The sequence below is a fragment of the Salmo salar genome, chromosome 07, assembly GCF_965601325.2.
Source record: "Salmo salar chromosome 07, fSalSal1, whole genome shotgun sequence".
Lineage (NCBI taxonomy): Eukaryota > Metazoa > Chordata > Actinopteri > Salmoniformes > Salmonidae > Salmo > Salmo salar.
The window spans coordinates 23,301,636-23,316,631 of NC_138297.1; the positions used below are offsets into that span (position 1 = coordinate 23,301,636).

General features: G+C 42.5%; 2 protein-coding genes across 3 annotated transcripts; one reads left to right on the forward strand and one right to left on the reverse strand.

Annotated features, from left to right (window-relative positions):
• The first annotated feature begins 423 nt into the window (after positions 1–423).
• LOC106608758 (uncharacterized) lies at positions 424–7,012 on the forward strand. Of its 2 annotated transcripts, none has more exons than XM_014206881.3 (3): positions 424–807; positions 2,881–3,627; positions 3,883–7,012. In XM_014206881.3, exons 1-3 carry the CDS (start codon positions 792–794, stop codon positions 3,966–3,968), a joined length of 849 nt encoding a protein of 282 aa, XP_014062356.1. In that variant the 5' UTR covers positions 424–791; the 3' UTR covers positions 3,969–7,012. The 2 variants fall into 2 exon arrangements, with proteins under 2 accessions (XP_014062356.1, XP_014062355.1); XM_014206880.3 differs by lacking the exon at positions 424–807 and adding an exon at positions 2,144–2,346.
• Positions 7,013–7,336: 324 nt separating this feature from the next.
• si:dkey-19b23.7 (uncharacterized) lies at positions 7,337–12,886 on the reverse strand. Its single transcript, XM_014206878.3, has 8 exons — positions 12,577–12,886; positions 12,145–12,216; positions 11,955–12,026; positions 9,342–9,556; positions 9,148–9,208; positions 8,900–9,065; positions 8,577–8,774; positions 7,337–8,227 (listed from the first exon to the last, which is right to left on the reverse strand). The coding sequence occupies exons 1-8, from the start codon at positions 12,589–12,591 to the stop codon at positions 8,103–8,105; spliced, it is 924 nt and encodes a 307-aa protein (XP_014062353.1). The 5' UTR covers positions 12,592–12,886; the 3' UTR covers positions 7,337–8,102.
• Between the last annotated feature and the right edge of the window lie 2,110 nt (positions 12,887–14,996).

The following is a 14,996-nucleotide window of genomic DNA, read 5'->3' on the forward strand; positions in this document are numbered from 1 at the left end:
CTTCCTTGTCCTCTTTATCAAGTCAATGCATCTTTAGTTTTGTGTGCATTTATGTATACAGGCTATACCAGCATTCCCCTATAGTAAGCCCTAACGTTGCCTGCGGGTACTATTTGTCTTAGTTTGTATTTTCTCCTCTTTCTCTGCTCAAAGCCCTATAGTTTCCCCCTTATCCCCCTGTGCGCCTTTCACTAACAGTCACAAACACACACACACATTTCTCCCACCTTTCACTCACTCACTCACACACACACACACACACACACACACACACACACACACACACACACACACACACACACACACACACACACACACATTTCTCCCACCTTTCACTCACACACTCAAAACCCCCTCACAGACGCAAATGCTCGTCCACTTGCATAGTAGGCCGGAGGCGCGCCCACGCTGTTCATAAGCGCAGCTCGAGAAGGCGTCACCACATTAAAGTTGAGCGGATGAGTATCACACACGCCGACGAGGAAAGCGCGAGTTTTTAGTTCCGAACAGTCATAATATCCTAAATTGTGCCACGTTCTTTTCTAGTTTTAGTCCATAAAATACATTATTGAAATGTATCGTGAATCTTGAGCAGGCAATGCTAAACGAAGCTTCAGGTCAAAATTGTGATGTTTTTAAACGATACGCGCATTTTGGTTGATCTTATATAAGTAGTCCAATAATTGAGAAAACAACCGTGCAGAAGCAGAGACCGTTCATTTGCATCCAGTCAGTTGTGACGACGGGCACTCTTTTTTTTTTTTTTTAAAGCGCCGCAGGACATCATTTGCATGAAACTGAAGCCAGGTAAGATGGGTTTTTTTTTCTCACTCTACTGAACTCAAGGGGGTTTTCAGCCCGTTTTGGGATTTCAGTTGATGGTACGGACCACAGCTGGCTCCATGTGATCTACAATCCCGACACTGTTTAAATGTTTAGAAACGTAAATAATCGTGTATCTCGCTCATATGAAAGTTACGTCAAATGTTTCCAAAACCATATAGCGTGCGAGGCGTATTTAGGTTTAGACTCACTCAAGGCAACATGATGGGACGTGGTCTCTGTTTCAGTATGTAATGTTGGATAAAATAATAAAGACAAGACGCCAATGTCGAGTTCAATAGCCTTATTTAAGCATTGTACAAATCCCTACACGCGGAGTCCGGGGAACAGCCCAGCTCGTCGATGACCTATCGACTAGATTCAGTAACAGTCTCCACTGTAATGTAATTGGAGTCATGAGAAGGGAAACTGACAAACCAATTTCATGTGACTATTACTATTATTTTTCAGAATGAAAATTATTTGACATTCGACGACGTTGGCTATTTTTGTGGCGTTTCCAAAGTACATGCATTTGCAAATACATCAAGTTGCCTTATCCTTTGGCGCATATTGAATGTGTTAGAAATTGTAGGTTTACGAAATTGTGGAGTCATTTGAACGTCAATGTGCTGCTGACTTTTCCATGGCTCTTAATCGGGGCCATCTACTAAAGACGCTCTACTGAAGGGAAACCCGCTTATGTCCTCAGTGCATAATGGCATTTCACCCACTCTCCATATTTCCCAGTCTGCACAGACACACAGATCTTACTGTCTGCCGCTAGGACAGTACAGTACATCAGTTAATATCCTCTGGGATTTGTCACATTGCTCTATTCACTCATGGACATTCTTGGTCCTATTAAAAAGCACTGTGCAGAAAAATGCAGTCTGACCACATTCTGAACATGGTTAAGATCGGAGTTACTGTATGTGTACATGTTCACCTGTATCTGCTATCTACCAGTTTGTAGACATGCCAAAAGAACTGAACATATTTACTGTGAAAGATTACTTAACTTGTAGCCTGGGGTGGGGTGAGAAGAGGTCTGTTATTGTGTGTGATAACACTGTATTTCTGATGTCTAGGTCACTTGACATCTCACCAAAACATGCCACTTTTTTAGGAGGATAAATATTATGTGTGGCGGGGTAGAAAGCGAAGCTGTTTCCTGAGAAGTGGGCTCGCCTAACAATGGCCGTCATCTTGGAACAGTCGGCGGTTCGCAGTCAAAGCAACATCTGAGGGAGGCTGTAGGATATGGAGAGAATGGCAGAGAAGGGGTGGGGGGGGGGGGGAGCGAAAGTGCCTAACAATGGCTGGGGCCGTACAGCTCACACAATGTGCCAAGAGGAGAGTGGTGTTTTCGGGACATTCTTAAGACAATGGGAGAGCTACGTCCAGCTGGTGTCGCTTAACCTCCGTTAGACAGTCCATTGTTTGGGTCACATTGGCTCTTATGTAGTGTCTAGTTGTAACACAAGTCCGGTCAAGTCAATGCCATGAATTCTAGAACTTGCAGTAAGTACACATCAAATCACTTAAGATTTGTAATGTAAAAAATGTTTTTTTGTCTTCTAAGCCTACAGATCATGCGCTAGAGGTGAAGCGTAAGCCTATGACAGTCTTGGTGTTAATATGGGGGGGGGGGGAATACACCTCCACTGGACTGTCATTTGATTTGCTGTTTTTCCAGCTCAGCAGCTAGGTTGAGCTGGGTTTATTAAGACGAGGCACAGTAACTGTTAAATATTTGATGGTTCTGTACTGAATCTAGTGAGGAAATATTTCCTCAGACTGTTTTATTGCTGCGCCTGATCCTGGGCTGGCTTTTAGGTTGTTTTTCCACAACCCTGTTCATTGTGTCCTAACAGTCCCCTTTAACTACTGACATGTGTCCACTCTGCATAATACGCTAAAAAGTATAGTTCGCCTCTCAAAAAAAATCCATATTCCACATTATAACTTATGTTATGGTGTTGGCAATTCATGTCTGATTTGTGTGGTAATGTATTTAACTAGGCCGCAATTTGTTCGTCTTTCTCTGTATTCCAGATCAAAACGTTGACTCCAACTGTACCCGATTCAAAGAGAAAGTGGGAAATACAACTAAGAAAAGGACTGAGGACCAAGACACCTGTGCCACATCTACCACTAACCCCCCCTCGACCCCTTCAAAACCCACCCTCCTATCCACCATGTCTCTCAATACCTTCCACCTGATGGAGACCCTCAAGAAATCCCCGGCTGCTTTACGCCGCCGTTTCCGCCGCGACCGCACAGAGTCCCTCTCCCACGGTGATCCGCTATTCAAGGTCCACTACCTGGGCACTGAGAAAATCTTCTCCCTCGATCGAGAGCAGGCCCAGGATGCCATAGCCCGTCTGCTCGAAGGGGCCGCAAATGGAAAGAAGCTGAGCAAAGACCACGCGTTGGTTGTTCGTCCACGCTATGTCGAAGTCAAAGAGCTCAGCACAGGACGCCAGCTCACTAAGACGTACCTCCAGGACATAGCCTACTGCGCGGCCGACGCCACCAGACCCAACGTGTTTCTGTACATCTGTAAGCAGCGTGGGCAACAGCTGCAGTGCCGGGTGTTCTGGTGCAGCCGGGCAGAGCGGGCACGTGACATGACGGCCTGTCTGGCACACTCCTTCCAGAGGGCACTGAGCGACTGGCAGGGGGACGGCGGAAGTACCGGCACACTGACCCCAGAAAAGGTTGGGGTGAAGGAGGGAGAGGATATGCCCACCACCCCTACTACCTCCAAAAACTCCATGCTAACAGCTAGCTTAAGACGAGGTGAACATGGCCTGAGCACTTGACACACTGAAATATTCAATTGAAATCAATAGAAACCAACATTTTTAGGCAGGCGGTAAGGGGATTGCCTATCAGTAGGGGAAACTTTCAAAGGGATCAATTGATAGTCAACGCATGAATGTGTATGTACCTGTATTTGCACATTTCACCATCTTTTAAAAAAATGTTGTATGTGATTAAAACCAAGCCCAGCCAGCACATTTAACTCTCTCTCTCTCCTGTGTCGGTTTGCAGTCCGTTGGAAGAAGAGGAGGTCCCTGTCTCGCAGTCCACTGAGTGCCATGATCAGGAAGAGATCCACCTCAGACATCTGGCACTGAGACAACAGATCCCCAGCCTGGGACACTAAACTGATGACACCTACAGAGACTAGTTACAGCACGGAGGGAGGAAGGGAAGAGAGGAGGGATTGAAAGAACCCACCACTACTGGACTCAACAGGATTGAAGGAAAGAGAAGGGTGAGAGAGGGAGATTAGTGCTGGACTTTCTTTTAAATGGGACATTGGCTTAGTAAGTCTACAGTACAGTTCATGACTGGAATGAACATTAGCCTACAAACCGGGACAGTTAATGACTAGCTGCCTTGGAAGACCTGGGAACAAGGCATTGGGTTGATGGCGTGGTACTGTACACTGTTGCCAGCATACACCTCTGTTCCCTTGTGACTTGCTTTCACTGTTGGAACGCTTCAATGCTAAACTGCTAATATCCATCGCCACTCCAAGTCACTTGTTTTCTAGTGGCATTGCTACTCTAAACTGCCAGTTATGCTTCGAAGAAAGGAGCACATGGTCTTGTGTGCCTTTTTAACTAGGTAAGGATATGACCAAAGATATCCCCAAACCACAATCTTCTCTCAATACAATTCTGGGTATGGGCTGGAATGGTTGAAACTGGTTACAGTCAGCAATGATGGTTGTTTTTTTATTTTATTTATTTATTTCAATTAGGTTTTTGTTGTTAGCTTATGGCTCATCAGCCTGTACACTTGTTTCATTTTTTTAAAGGGGGGAGGAACTTTGTTTGAGCTGAACCTGAAATGTGAGCTCCGTGTTGGTCTTGGGAGAGGCGTTACAAAGTGTGTATGTGTGAGGATTCATGGGGCATAAAGGGTTAATTTGAGCCGACCATAGAAGAACATCTGCTGGGTTGTCATAGGTACACAGTAGGCTGTGTTCATAGGCAGAACTGTAATTAAGCAATAAGGCATGAGAACCCGGGGTTGATCGTGTGAATAACTCACGACTAAGGCCCAACATGGAGGATCGGGGAAACAGCCCTTAGGAGGATGTTATTCACGATAATTCCTGGGGCCTGATTGCTTTTATAAAACGGTTACCAGCAAAAAAAATTTTAAAGATGTGTTTTCATTCAATGTTATTTTAATGAGTAAATTTGTTTTTATTTAATCCTTCCACCAGACGATCTAGTCTGAGCAAAAGCCAGTTGTTAGTTCTGAAATGATGAAGTAGCTAGCCAAATGAGCTGGTCATCCAAAAAAGGTTGCCATGCAGACTAGCTACTTTTCCTTTGCTAGTTAGCTAACTAAAGCTGACACTATCACATCAAGCAGCTGAAATGATGACAAACTATGTGCATTTTAGTTTGTTTTACCTTTGTTTCTATTGCCATTTCTTTTTATATATCCATTGTTATGACCCTTATAAATAAATTTTCCTGACTAAGAGAAGCTGTCAGTCTTGTAACGTTCATTCTCTCTAATGGCATGGTGGAGATCGCAAATATAACCTGCGACATCGTTGCACATGTCGGAGGCAAGCAGTAAGGTTTAGACAAACCCCAACTGTTGCAAACCAAATGCTAGCCTAGTAGTGTGGGGAAATAATGTCTTGGCACTAGTTTACAGGAGAGATGAAGTTTATAAATTGCCTGGCTGGGCTGTGGAATTCAAATGGAACTGTTAAAGGGAAACTCTAATCAAAAACAAGTTTATTATTCTTTTTTTTTCATTAGTCCACTTGGTATAGTCCTGAAATATTTTCCATGTTAGAAGTCAAGTTTTCAAGAAGCAAAGTGTCACCGTCATGATGATGTGGCCGGTCATTGACAGTGCATCTTAGTCCAAGACTATGCTGACTCTGTCTTCACAAATCTTCTGAATTTGAATGAGCCTCACGGCTATGTATACTATAGATGCGATATCAACCTACTTATTCGCACTAAATCCTCCCTTAAAGGCGTTAGTGTTGCTAGAACTGTTTTTTTTTTTTATAACGATGAACCAGTTAGATGTATATTATTAACATTTTATTTGGAAAAATCACATCTGTGATCCTCCTCATTCCTCACTATTCCTGTGTGTGCAAAGTAGTAGTAATGTTTTTGTCACATATACCGGATAGGTGCAGTGAAATGTGTTCCCCGGGTCAGATATATTAGTTCAGCGGCCCTGGAGCAAATTAAGTGTAAGTGCCTAGCTCAAAGGCACATCGACAGATTTTTCACCTTGTCGGCTCAGGTATTCAAACCAACCTTTCACTTACTGGCCCAACGCTCTAACCGCTAGGCTACCTCTGTTCCTCTGTGGGGCAGGAACGTTGGTTTGAACTGTTCGGAACTTCTGTCGTGCTCCTGCATTCCGATGGGGACATCAGAGTTCAGAAATCCTCCTTGGCCCCGCCCCCAACCTCTCCTCTCTGTCTGGCCTAACCTACTGTAACCTCATGACTTTGCATTGTTTCATAGCATTAGTGTTACTGTGGCCCCAAGCTCAAATGCCTGTTTCTCTTATACACGCTCTCTCTCGCACCTCACACACTTCATGCCACATCCGCTCATTCCATACATTAAAGACCTCTATACTCAGGCAACCATTATGAAAAGGTCACATTACATCCCAGCTTAATTCCTTGACGTGATACTACAGTATGCAGTATTGTATAATTTAGTTTCATGACAGCTGACTGGTGTTTTGTATAGAGTTTACACAGGAGACTGCTTGTCTACGAATGGGGTGGCATAAGGGCTATTCTACATTTGAGTCCCTACCTATCCTCAGGGGCCAACCCCTAAACTTCCACCACACATTACACCTTACAATGTTAATGACAAATAAACAAGAAAAGGTTAGCAAAGGCTATCTGCATGTTTTACAGTAAAAGGTGCCTCTGTTTTAAAATGTTATTTGACTTGACAGGTTATGCCAATGATGTCAATGGATGTTGGTTTAACCATTTATTTTAAATGACTATGTATTCTGATGTATCTCAAACTACAAATGGCACAACCTCATCTTTGGAGTGTAAGTGCATGCTTTAAGGTCTGGTTTTATGTTGCACTTGTTTAAAACATCTTTGTGCACATATATGTATTCTATGGAATAATAAACTTTTATACAATGATACTGTATGTGCTTGTATATTTGAAAATGTATTTTCTACCTTAACTGAAGACGCAGAGCATCAAAACAGCCAACCTCAGGCCAAAACAAGACTCCTGTACCACACTACAGTGTGTACTGTATGTTTAGTCCTGGTGCCAAGCGTTTGATGAATGAGACAAAACAATCTGAGGCGTATCTATTTAAAAAGCTATTTGCCCTTTTTTTTCTTTAAAGGGGCGTTATATCTCGGACTCGAAAGAACACATTCCATCATGGGGCTGGAGCTAGAAGGCAGAAGTTCACCATGGGTCATGGGATAAGATGAAAGTCATGAGGCTTATTTCTCAGGATACCTTGCTTTATTCGGACCCATTTCATAATTGCTTAAACTGGCATTTACCTCTACATCACTCTGCCAGAGGTGAAATTACAGTACATTAACACATTGAAATGGAGTACCATACATTCAAATGTGCCCTATTTATGGGCCTAGTACATTTGAATGAGAGCATTTTTGGGGGGGGACAAATAATAGTTCCCTTTGTATTGTCTTATTGGCACATTGATCACACCTCTGTTGGGGAAATAATCATTCATTATGGCTACATGTTTACCTATATTAAAAATGTACAGACAGGGATATACTAGTACCCCCTCAGTCTCCTTCCATCCTACAATGTCTACTCTGACCACATCAGGGTTGTGTTCAGGGGCACCAAAAGGAAGAAAACATCCTGAAACGGGGGGACTACCTGGGCGGCATTCAGTTGGGCAAAAATTAGTGGAGCATTCAATTAAAAGGAAACGGTGCTGTTCAGAAACGACCAGTTGAATAATGGGGAGGGGTTGGGTTGTGGGTTCAAAATGCACCGCTTCCCTTAAAATACATTACCAATCGGAGCAAACGTACCTCAAAGTCTTGTTTAAGAACGTTGAACGTTTTGGGGAAACATGTCGTTCAGTACAAACCGTAACGCAACATAGCAAATGTTATATTGAACTGAAAGCACCGCTGGACTTGCCCTATAAGAAACTGTCGTTTTTTAGTTTTTTTTTTGTTGCAAAGCGTTTTGCTACGGTGTGCTGTGCACTAAAGAATATGACCCTTGTCACTCTTCCTCTGAGGACTCTCCTGAAACGGGAGTGGCTGGCCTGGTGCTTCTGCCCGGTCTTCTTTGGACCTCAGACAGAGTCTGGACATGGAGACGCCTCAGAGACTTCATCTCTTCTATGACTGAGAGAGAGAAAGAGAGAGTGAGGAGATTAAGAAAGGAAGTCCATTTGCCATACATATACAGCCCAACAGTGCCACCTAGCAACTATAGACTAGAGCAACACTCATCATAATAATTATGTTCATGAATATTATTGGTTGGATAATAAATACAAATGTAGCCCAGGCATCTTAACCATTTATAAACACTTGGCATTGCAGGTCAACACATTCATAATTGGATGTTTTGATTCTGTGTTGAAAATGTTCACTAAACCCCAGCACCATAGGCCTATTCTAGTCTTGACGATTTGATACTGGGTACAGAAATAGATACGTTTCCAGGAAGTTTTATTTAATTATGACTTACCTTTGTCGTAGTGCAGCTCATCCCGGTTGCCATAGACAGCATAGGTTTCCAGAAAGTTAAGCAGAGCCCCAGAGACCAGGAAGCGCTCTGGGAGAGGAAGGCTTTTCAGGTAGCGCATGTCCAGGGCAAAGGGGTTGGAGGGAGATGGAACGGTGCACAGACACACCAGCTCACTCACTACATCCCATACCCGTATTCCTATAGGAAGAGCAACAGGGAAAAGGAGGATAGCTGATCAGCCAAGTATGTGATGCAGTGTTTCAGATGGGTTATTGTCGTGGTGGGGTGCAAACTAGAAAAACATAAATATAAACGTTCTAAACCTTGTGATCCCCAGTCCGTGATGGCCTTGAGTTTCATGGGCGTGTCCTTGACCATCGAATTAGTGCCTCCAATGTTGACCAGGCGCTCGTGATTGGACCTTATCCAGGCGTATGGGCGACCATACTTGGCGTAGCCAGCCAATAGGAAAAGAGTGCAATTCACTTCCTGAAGAGATGAGCGAGGGTCAGAATAAAACTGATTTATTTACAACTCAAAGTGAATGGAACACAATGATGACTATACTCACAGGCACTGCTATCTCCCTCTCACTGGGGGAGGCTGGTAGGAGATGGGCCTCACTGCTGCCCCTGTGGAAAAAGATAGATAAATGATTCTGTGTGTGTGCATGTGGGCATGAATCCATGCATGTTGTGTGTGTTTCATATTTGCATGTGCGTATTTGTGTGTGTACTTTAATACTTGCAAAACATAACCCCTCACTTGTGGGCATGGTGGTGGGGCCCCTGTGATGAGTGCTGCTGCTTCCTTGGCATGCTTTGTGGCCCTTGAGGGGCTTGATGAGGCCCCTGGTGGTCCCCGGGCAGGGGTGAGCTGGCGTCACTAGCCAGGCTGTAGGTGCTACTGGTGCTGCTGGATGAGGAACTGCTACTGAAGGAGGACGCTGCTGACACCATAAACCCAGGGGAACGCCAACCCTGAGGGGGCAGACCAGGGTCGTGTTCAGTAGAGCACACAGTAGCAAAAGTTTTTGGAACAGGGAATGGAAATCAGTGTTCTAATTGGTCAAGTTAAAGTAAAATTTCCGTGTTTCACTCTCTTTTAAATGTTTTCTCCCTACTGTCCTGGAATAAAAGATTAACCGTATTATAGACCAGGTATTCCCAAACTGGGGATACGCGCAATGCCGTTGGGGGTACGCCAAATAAAAATGCGATTCACATAAAAAAACATTATTAATAATAATAATTCTTCATAGTACATTTATATTTTCCAACGGGGCTATACATTTGGGTGAGGTTTTTTTCTCGCCTGAGTAGCCTCGTTTCACTGCCAAAAATAAAATTAATCCATCTATTGTTCAGTCGAAATAACAACACAATGTCAAACAATTAACATCCAAACACATTAACCATTAGTCTCTCGCAGGAAACCTTCACTCTTGCGCAGACATTTAGAAACGAAACATGACCATTTGAAAAATAAGCCACAGGAGTTTTTGGAGCGAGAATTAAGACAACTTTCGAGTAGTAAGACATGTATAAAAGCAACAGATACCATTTATAACAAGTGGCTAGAAGCGTCTTATATGGTGAGCTACCGAGTGGCTAGGACAGGCAAGCCCCATACTATTGTGGAGGACTTAATTCTTCCTGCTGCCGCGGATATGGCTGTGACAATGCTGGGGGAAAAGGCCCAAAAAACTATACAGACAATGACTTCATCAAACAACACTGTTTCACAACGCATCAGTGACATGGCAGGAGATGTTTTGAAACAACTACTGCTTCGCATACAAGTCAATGAATTATAGCTGGATGAGTCAACAGACGTGGCGGGCCGGGCACAGCTCCTGATATCCGTTACGTTTATGGGGGGGGGGGGGGGTCAATTAAGGAAGACATTCTCTTCTGCAAACCACTGGAAACCAGGACAACATGAGAGGATATTTTTAAAGCAATGGACAGCTTTGTGACATCAAATGGACTGCAGCATCCACCGAGAGGCTCTTGCTGCCAAGGGAATGCCTGACAGCTTGAAAGATGTTTTGGACACTACAGTGAAAATTGTTAACTTTGTTAAAGCAAGGCCCCTGAACTCTCGTGTGTTTTCTGAATTATGCAATGATATGGGCAGCGACCATGTAACGCTTTTACAACATACAGAAGTGCGCTGGTTATCAAGGGGCAAAATATTGATACGTTTTTTTTAAATTGAGAGACGAGCTTAACATTTTCTTTACTGACCGTAATTTTCACTTGTCTGACCGCTTGCATGATGACGAGTTTCTCACACGACTGGCCTATCTGGGTGATGTTTTTTCTCACCTGAATGATCTGAATCTAGGATTACAGGGACTCTCCGCAACTATATTCAATGTGCGGGACAAAATTGAGGTGATGATTAAGAAGTTGGAGCTCTTCTCTGTCTGCATTAACAAGGCCAACACACAGGTCTTTCCATCATTGTATGATTTTGTGTGTGCAAATGAACTCAAGCTTACGGACAATGTAAAATGTGATATAGCGAAGCACCTGATTGAACTGGGTGGGCAATTACGCAGGTACTTTCCTGATACGGACGACACAATCAACTGTCCTTTTCGTGCCCTGTCTCTAGTCCACTTACCGATATGTGAACAAGAGAGGCTCATCAAAATTGCAACAAAGCGGTTCTGTGAAAATTGAATTTAATCAGAAGCCACTGCCAGATTTCTGGATAGGGCTGTGCTCAGAGTTTCTTGCCTTGGCAAATCGCGCTGTTAAGACACTGATGCCCTTTGCAACCACGTACGTATGTGAGAGTGGATACTCGGCCCTCACTAGCATGAAAACTAAATACAGGCAAAGACTGTGTGTGGAAAATAATTTAAGACTCTCCAATACAACCCAACATTGCAGAGTTATGTGCATCCTTTCAAGCACACCCTTCTCATTAACCTGTGGTGTGTTATTCACAATTTTTGATGAACAAATAAGGTTCTATATGTAAGATGGCTAAATAAAGAGCAAATTTATTGATTATTATTATATTATTATTTGTGACCTGGTCCTATAAGAGCTCTTTGTCACTTCCCACGAGCCGGTTTGTGATAAAAACTCACACTCATTCTTATGTTTAATTAATGTATCGTATAGTATGTGTGTGTGTGGCAGGCTTACAATGATGGCAAAAAAAAACGACATTTGAGAGTGCGCTGACCCTGGTGCTAGAGGGGGTACGCAGCTGGAGGTTGAATGTTTTGAAGGGGTACGGGACTATAGAAAGTTTGGGAACCACTCATATAGACTTAAAGGAATGGCTCATCATGGATTTCTGGATGTTTGAGAAAACAAGATAGGTGCAGTTAATTAATGAAGTTAGTTCAACACTAACCAGGTCTTCATTGACTACTGTCAGGAGTAGCTCCTCTCTCCCCCTCAGCCAAGGCTGAAAGTACCGGAAACCCTACATGGAGAGACACAAGATTATCCTGATGATAATATGTTTTCTGACCTTTAAAATGATTATTATTTAGGTGTTCTGTAACTATCATGTATCTGGTTCTAGAACTATAAGGACTAACCTGCAATGATCCCAATAAGGCCAGGTCTGTCAGAAAGTGCTGCAGTTTTTTCCTCTGTTCTCTCTCTCGCTTCTGCCACACACACACACACTTTGTGAATTTCATATTTTAGCAAATGTTGTTTATCTGAAAGCAAGGACCTCAGTATGGTGCATGGAAAATAAAATACCCCTTATCTCCTAGCAACACCTCAGCATCCTTGACAAGTATCCCACTATATGGTGCACAAACAATACATCCACTGACATTTAGATGAATGGTTATGAATGCAAAGGAAATATAAATCAAATAATATCAACAACTGCATTTTAAAACTACATCATTGATCATATTTCAACTATGGGTGATTGAATACATAGGCTACAAGAAACATTTAATTGTCAAATGATTCATTTCCGAAACAGAAATAGATTCCTTAGGCTGGTTACTTACACTGCCGCTGCTCATCTTGTCTGTAAAAATCTAAACCCAGAACTGTGTATTTTAGCACGTTTGCACTGCGTTAATGTGCGCTGTCACACCTATACATAAAACGATTAAATTGCAAACGCATCATTCCTTCCCTCTTTTCATTAATCTTAACTTAATGTATTCTGCATCAGAATCTTATGCGTCTTTCTGCGATACAATTATCTGCCAAATGCATTTTCTTTAAAAACAGAAATCTACATTATAGATATTATTTCGGAAGATCCCTTGTTCTTCGATCTCATCTCTCGGGTGTTGTCTCACACGCAAGGGATCATCTGTATCTTCCCGTGTTACAGAGAAACGTAGGATAAATGCGTGTTTAGGCATAATATGTGGACCTGTTGGGTAGGCGTACATACATTTAAGCCTAAAGTGATTTCAGAAATATGAAGGCCAATTAATGCATGGGGTTTGAATATTTCCTTGTAAATTGTATATTTCAATCATGGGCCAGGCAGCTAAATAGCGGTTCTTCAATGTGCCTTATTAATTGGTAGATCCTATGACAGCAAACAGCTTTCTACCAATTAGGTGCGAACAGGTGTCAACAAATAGTCAAAATGGCGCCAGTTATGGACAGCAATACAATTGTAAGTTTGACTAATTGCACAAGAAAATAGAAAAACATATGGAAATGGAAATTCTATTATTTTTCACTTCACCTTCACACTATACCAGACATGACCATACATTGTAAAGTAAAAGTTTTGTCTCCCAAAGACATGCTGGGGTGAGTTTTAAGAGTGGAAGGTAGTGACTGTGAAGCTACTATTATTTGGTCACAGTAATAGAATAGTTATTCCATATAAATATATACATTTTAATTCCTCACTTTTTCCTAGAATACTATTACTCTGTGCTACACTCAACAGTACCCATACTCATGTACCAGTTGCTAAATTTGATTACATTTACAGTGCTGCTCTCACCCACCGGATTTAACGAGTTTATACATGAACGACCGGACTGCTTCTCTTACTAAAACTGTCATATGATAGTGTCGACCCCTGGTGGCCATCTACAGCATAACCTTTCTTAGTATCAATGGAGGAGACTTCAGTCAAGTGCTTTGTCTCTAGATTTGTAGGAGAGATGGAGACCCGCACACTGTCGAAAATGTGGACAAAACCAAAACTGACGCTCTAATGCAAAAACAAGAGATATTTTATTAGGACATCATCCAATAGAAGATTCACGATAAAAGTGAATCTTAGATGCACTTAAATTATGCATGTATAGTACCAGTCAAAAGTTTGGACAGCTACTCACTCAAGGGTTTTTCTTGATTTAAAAAAAAAACTATTTTCTACATTGTAGAATAATAGCGAAGACATCAAAACTATGAAATAACATGAAATCATGTAGTAACCAATAAAGTGTTCTACAAATCAAAATATATTTTAGATTTTAGATTCTTCAAAGTAGCCACCCTTGCCATGATGACATCTTTGCACACTCTTGGCATTCTCTCAACCAGCTTCACCTGGAATGCTTTTCCAACAGTCTTGAAGGAGTTCCCACATATGATGAGCACTTGTTGGCTGCTTTTCCTTCACTCTTCGGTCCAACTCATCCCAAATCTTCTCAGTTGGGTTGAGGTGGGGTGATTGTGAAGGCCAGGTCATCTGATGCAGCACTCGATCACTCTCCTATGTCAAATAGCACTTACACAGCCTGGAGGTGTGTTGGGTCATTGTCCTGCCGAAAAACAAATGATAGTCCCACTAACCGCAAACCAGATGTGATGGTGTACTGCTACAGAATGCTGTGGTAGCCATGCTGGTTAAGTGTGTCTTGAATTCTAAATAAATCATAGATGGTGTCACCAGCAAAGCACCCCCACACATCACACCTTCTCTTCCATGCTTCACGGTGGGAACCACACATACGGAGATCATCCGTTCAGCTACTCTGCGTCTCACAAAGACATGGCGGTTGGAACCAAAAATCTAAAATTTGGACTCATCAGACCAAAGGACAGATTTTCACCGGTCTAATGTCCATTGCTCGTGTTTCTTGGGTCAAGAAAGTCTTATTATTATTTGTGTCCTTTAGTAGTGCTTTCTTTGCAGCAATTCGACCATGAAGGCCTGAGTCACATAGTCTCTGAACAGTTGATGTTGAGATGTGTCTGTTACTTGAACTCTGTGAAGCATTTATTTGGGCTGCAATTTCTGAGTCTGGTAACTCTAATGAACGTATCCTCTGCAACAGAGGTAACTCTGGGTCTTCCTTTCCTGTGGCAGTCCTCATGAGAGCCAGTTTCATCGTAGCGCTTGATAGTTTTTCCGACTGCACTTGAAGTTCTTGACGTTTTCTGCATCGACTAACCTTCATGTCTTAAAATAATGATGGACTGTCGTTTGTCTTTGATTATTTGA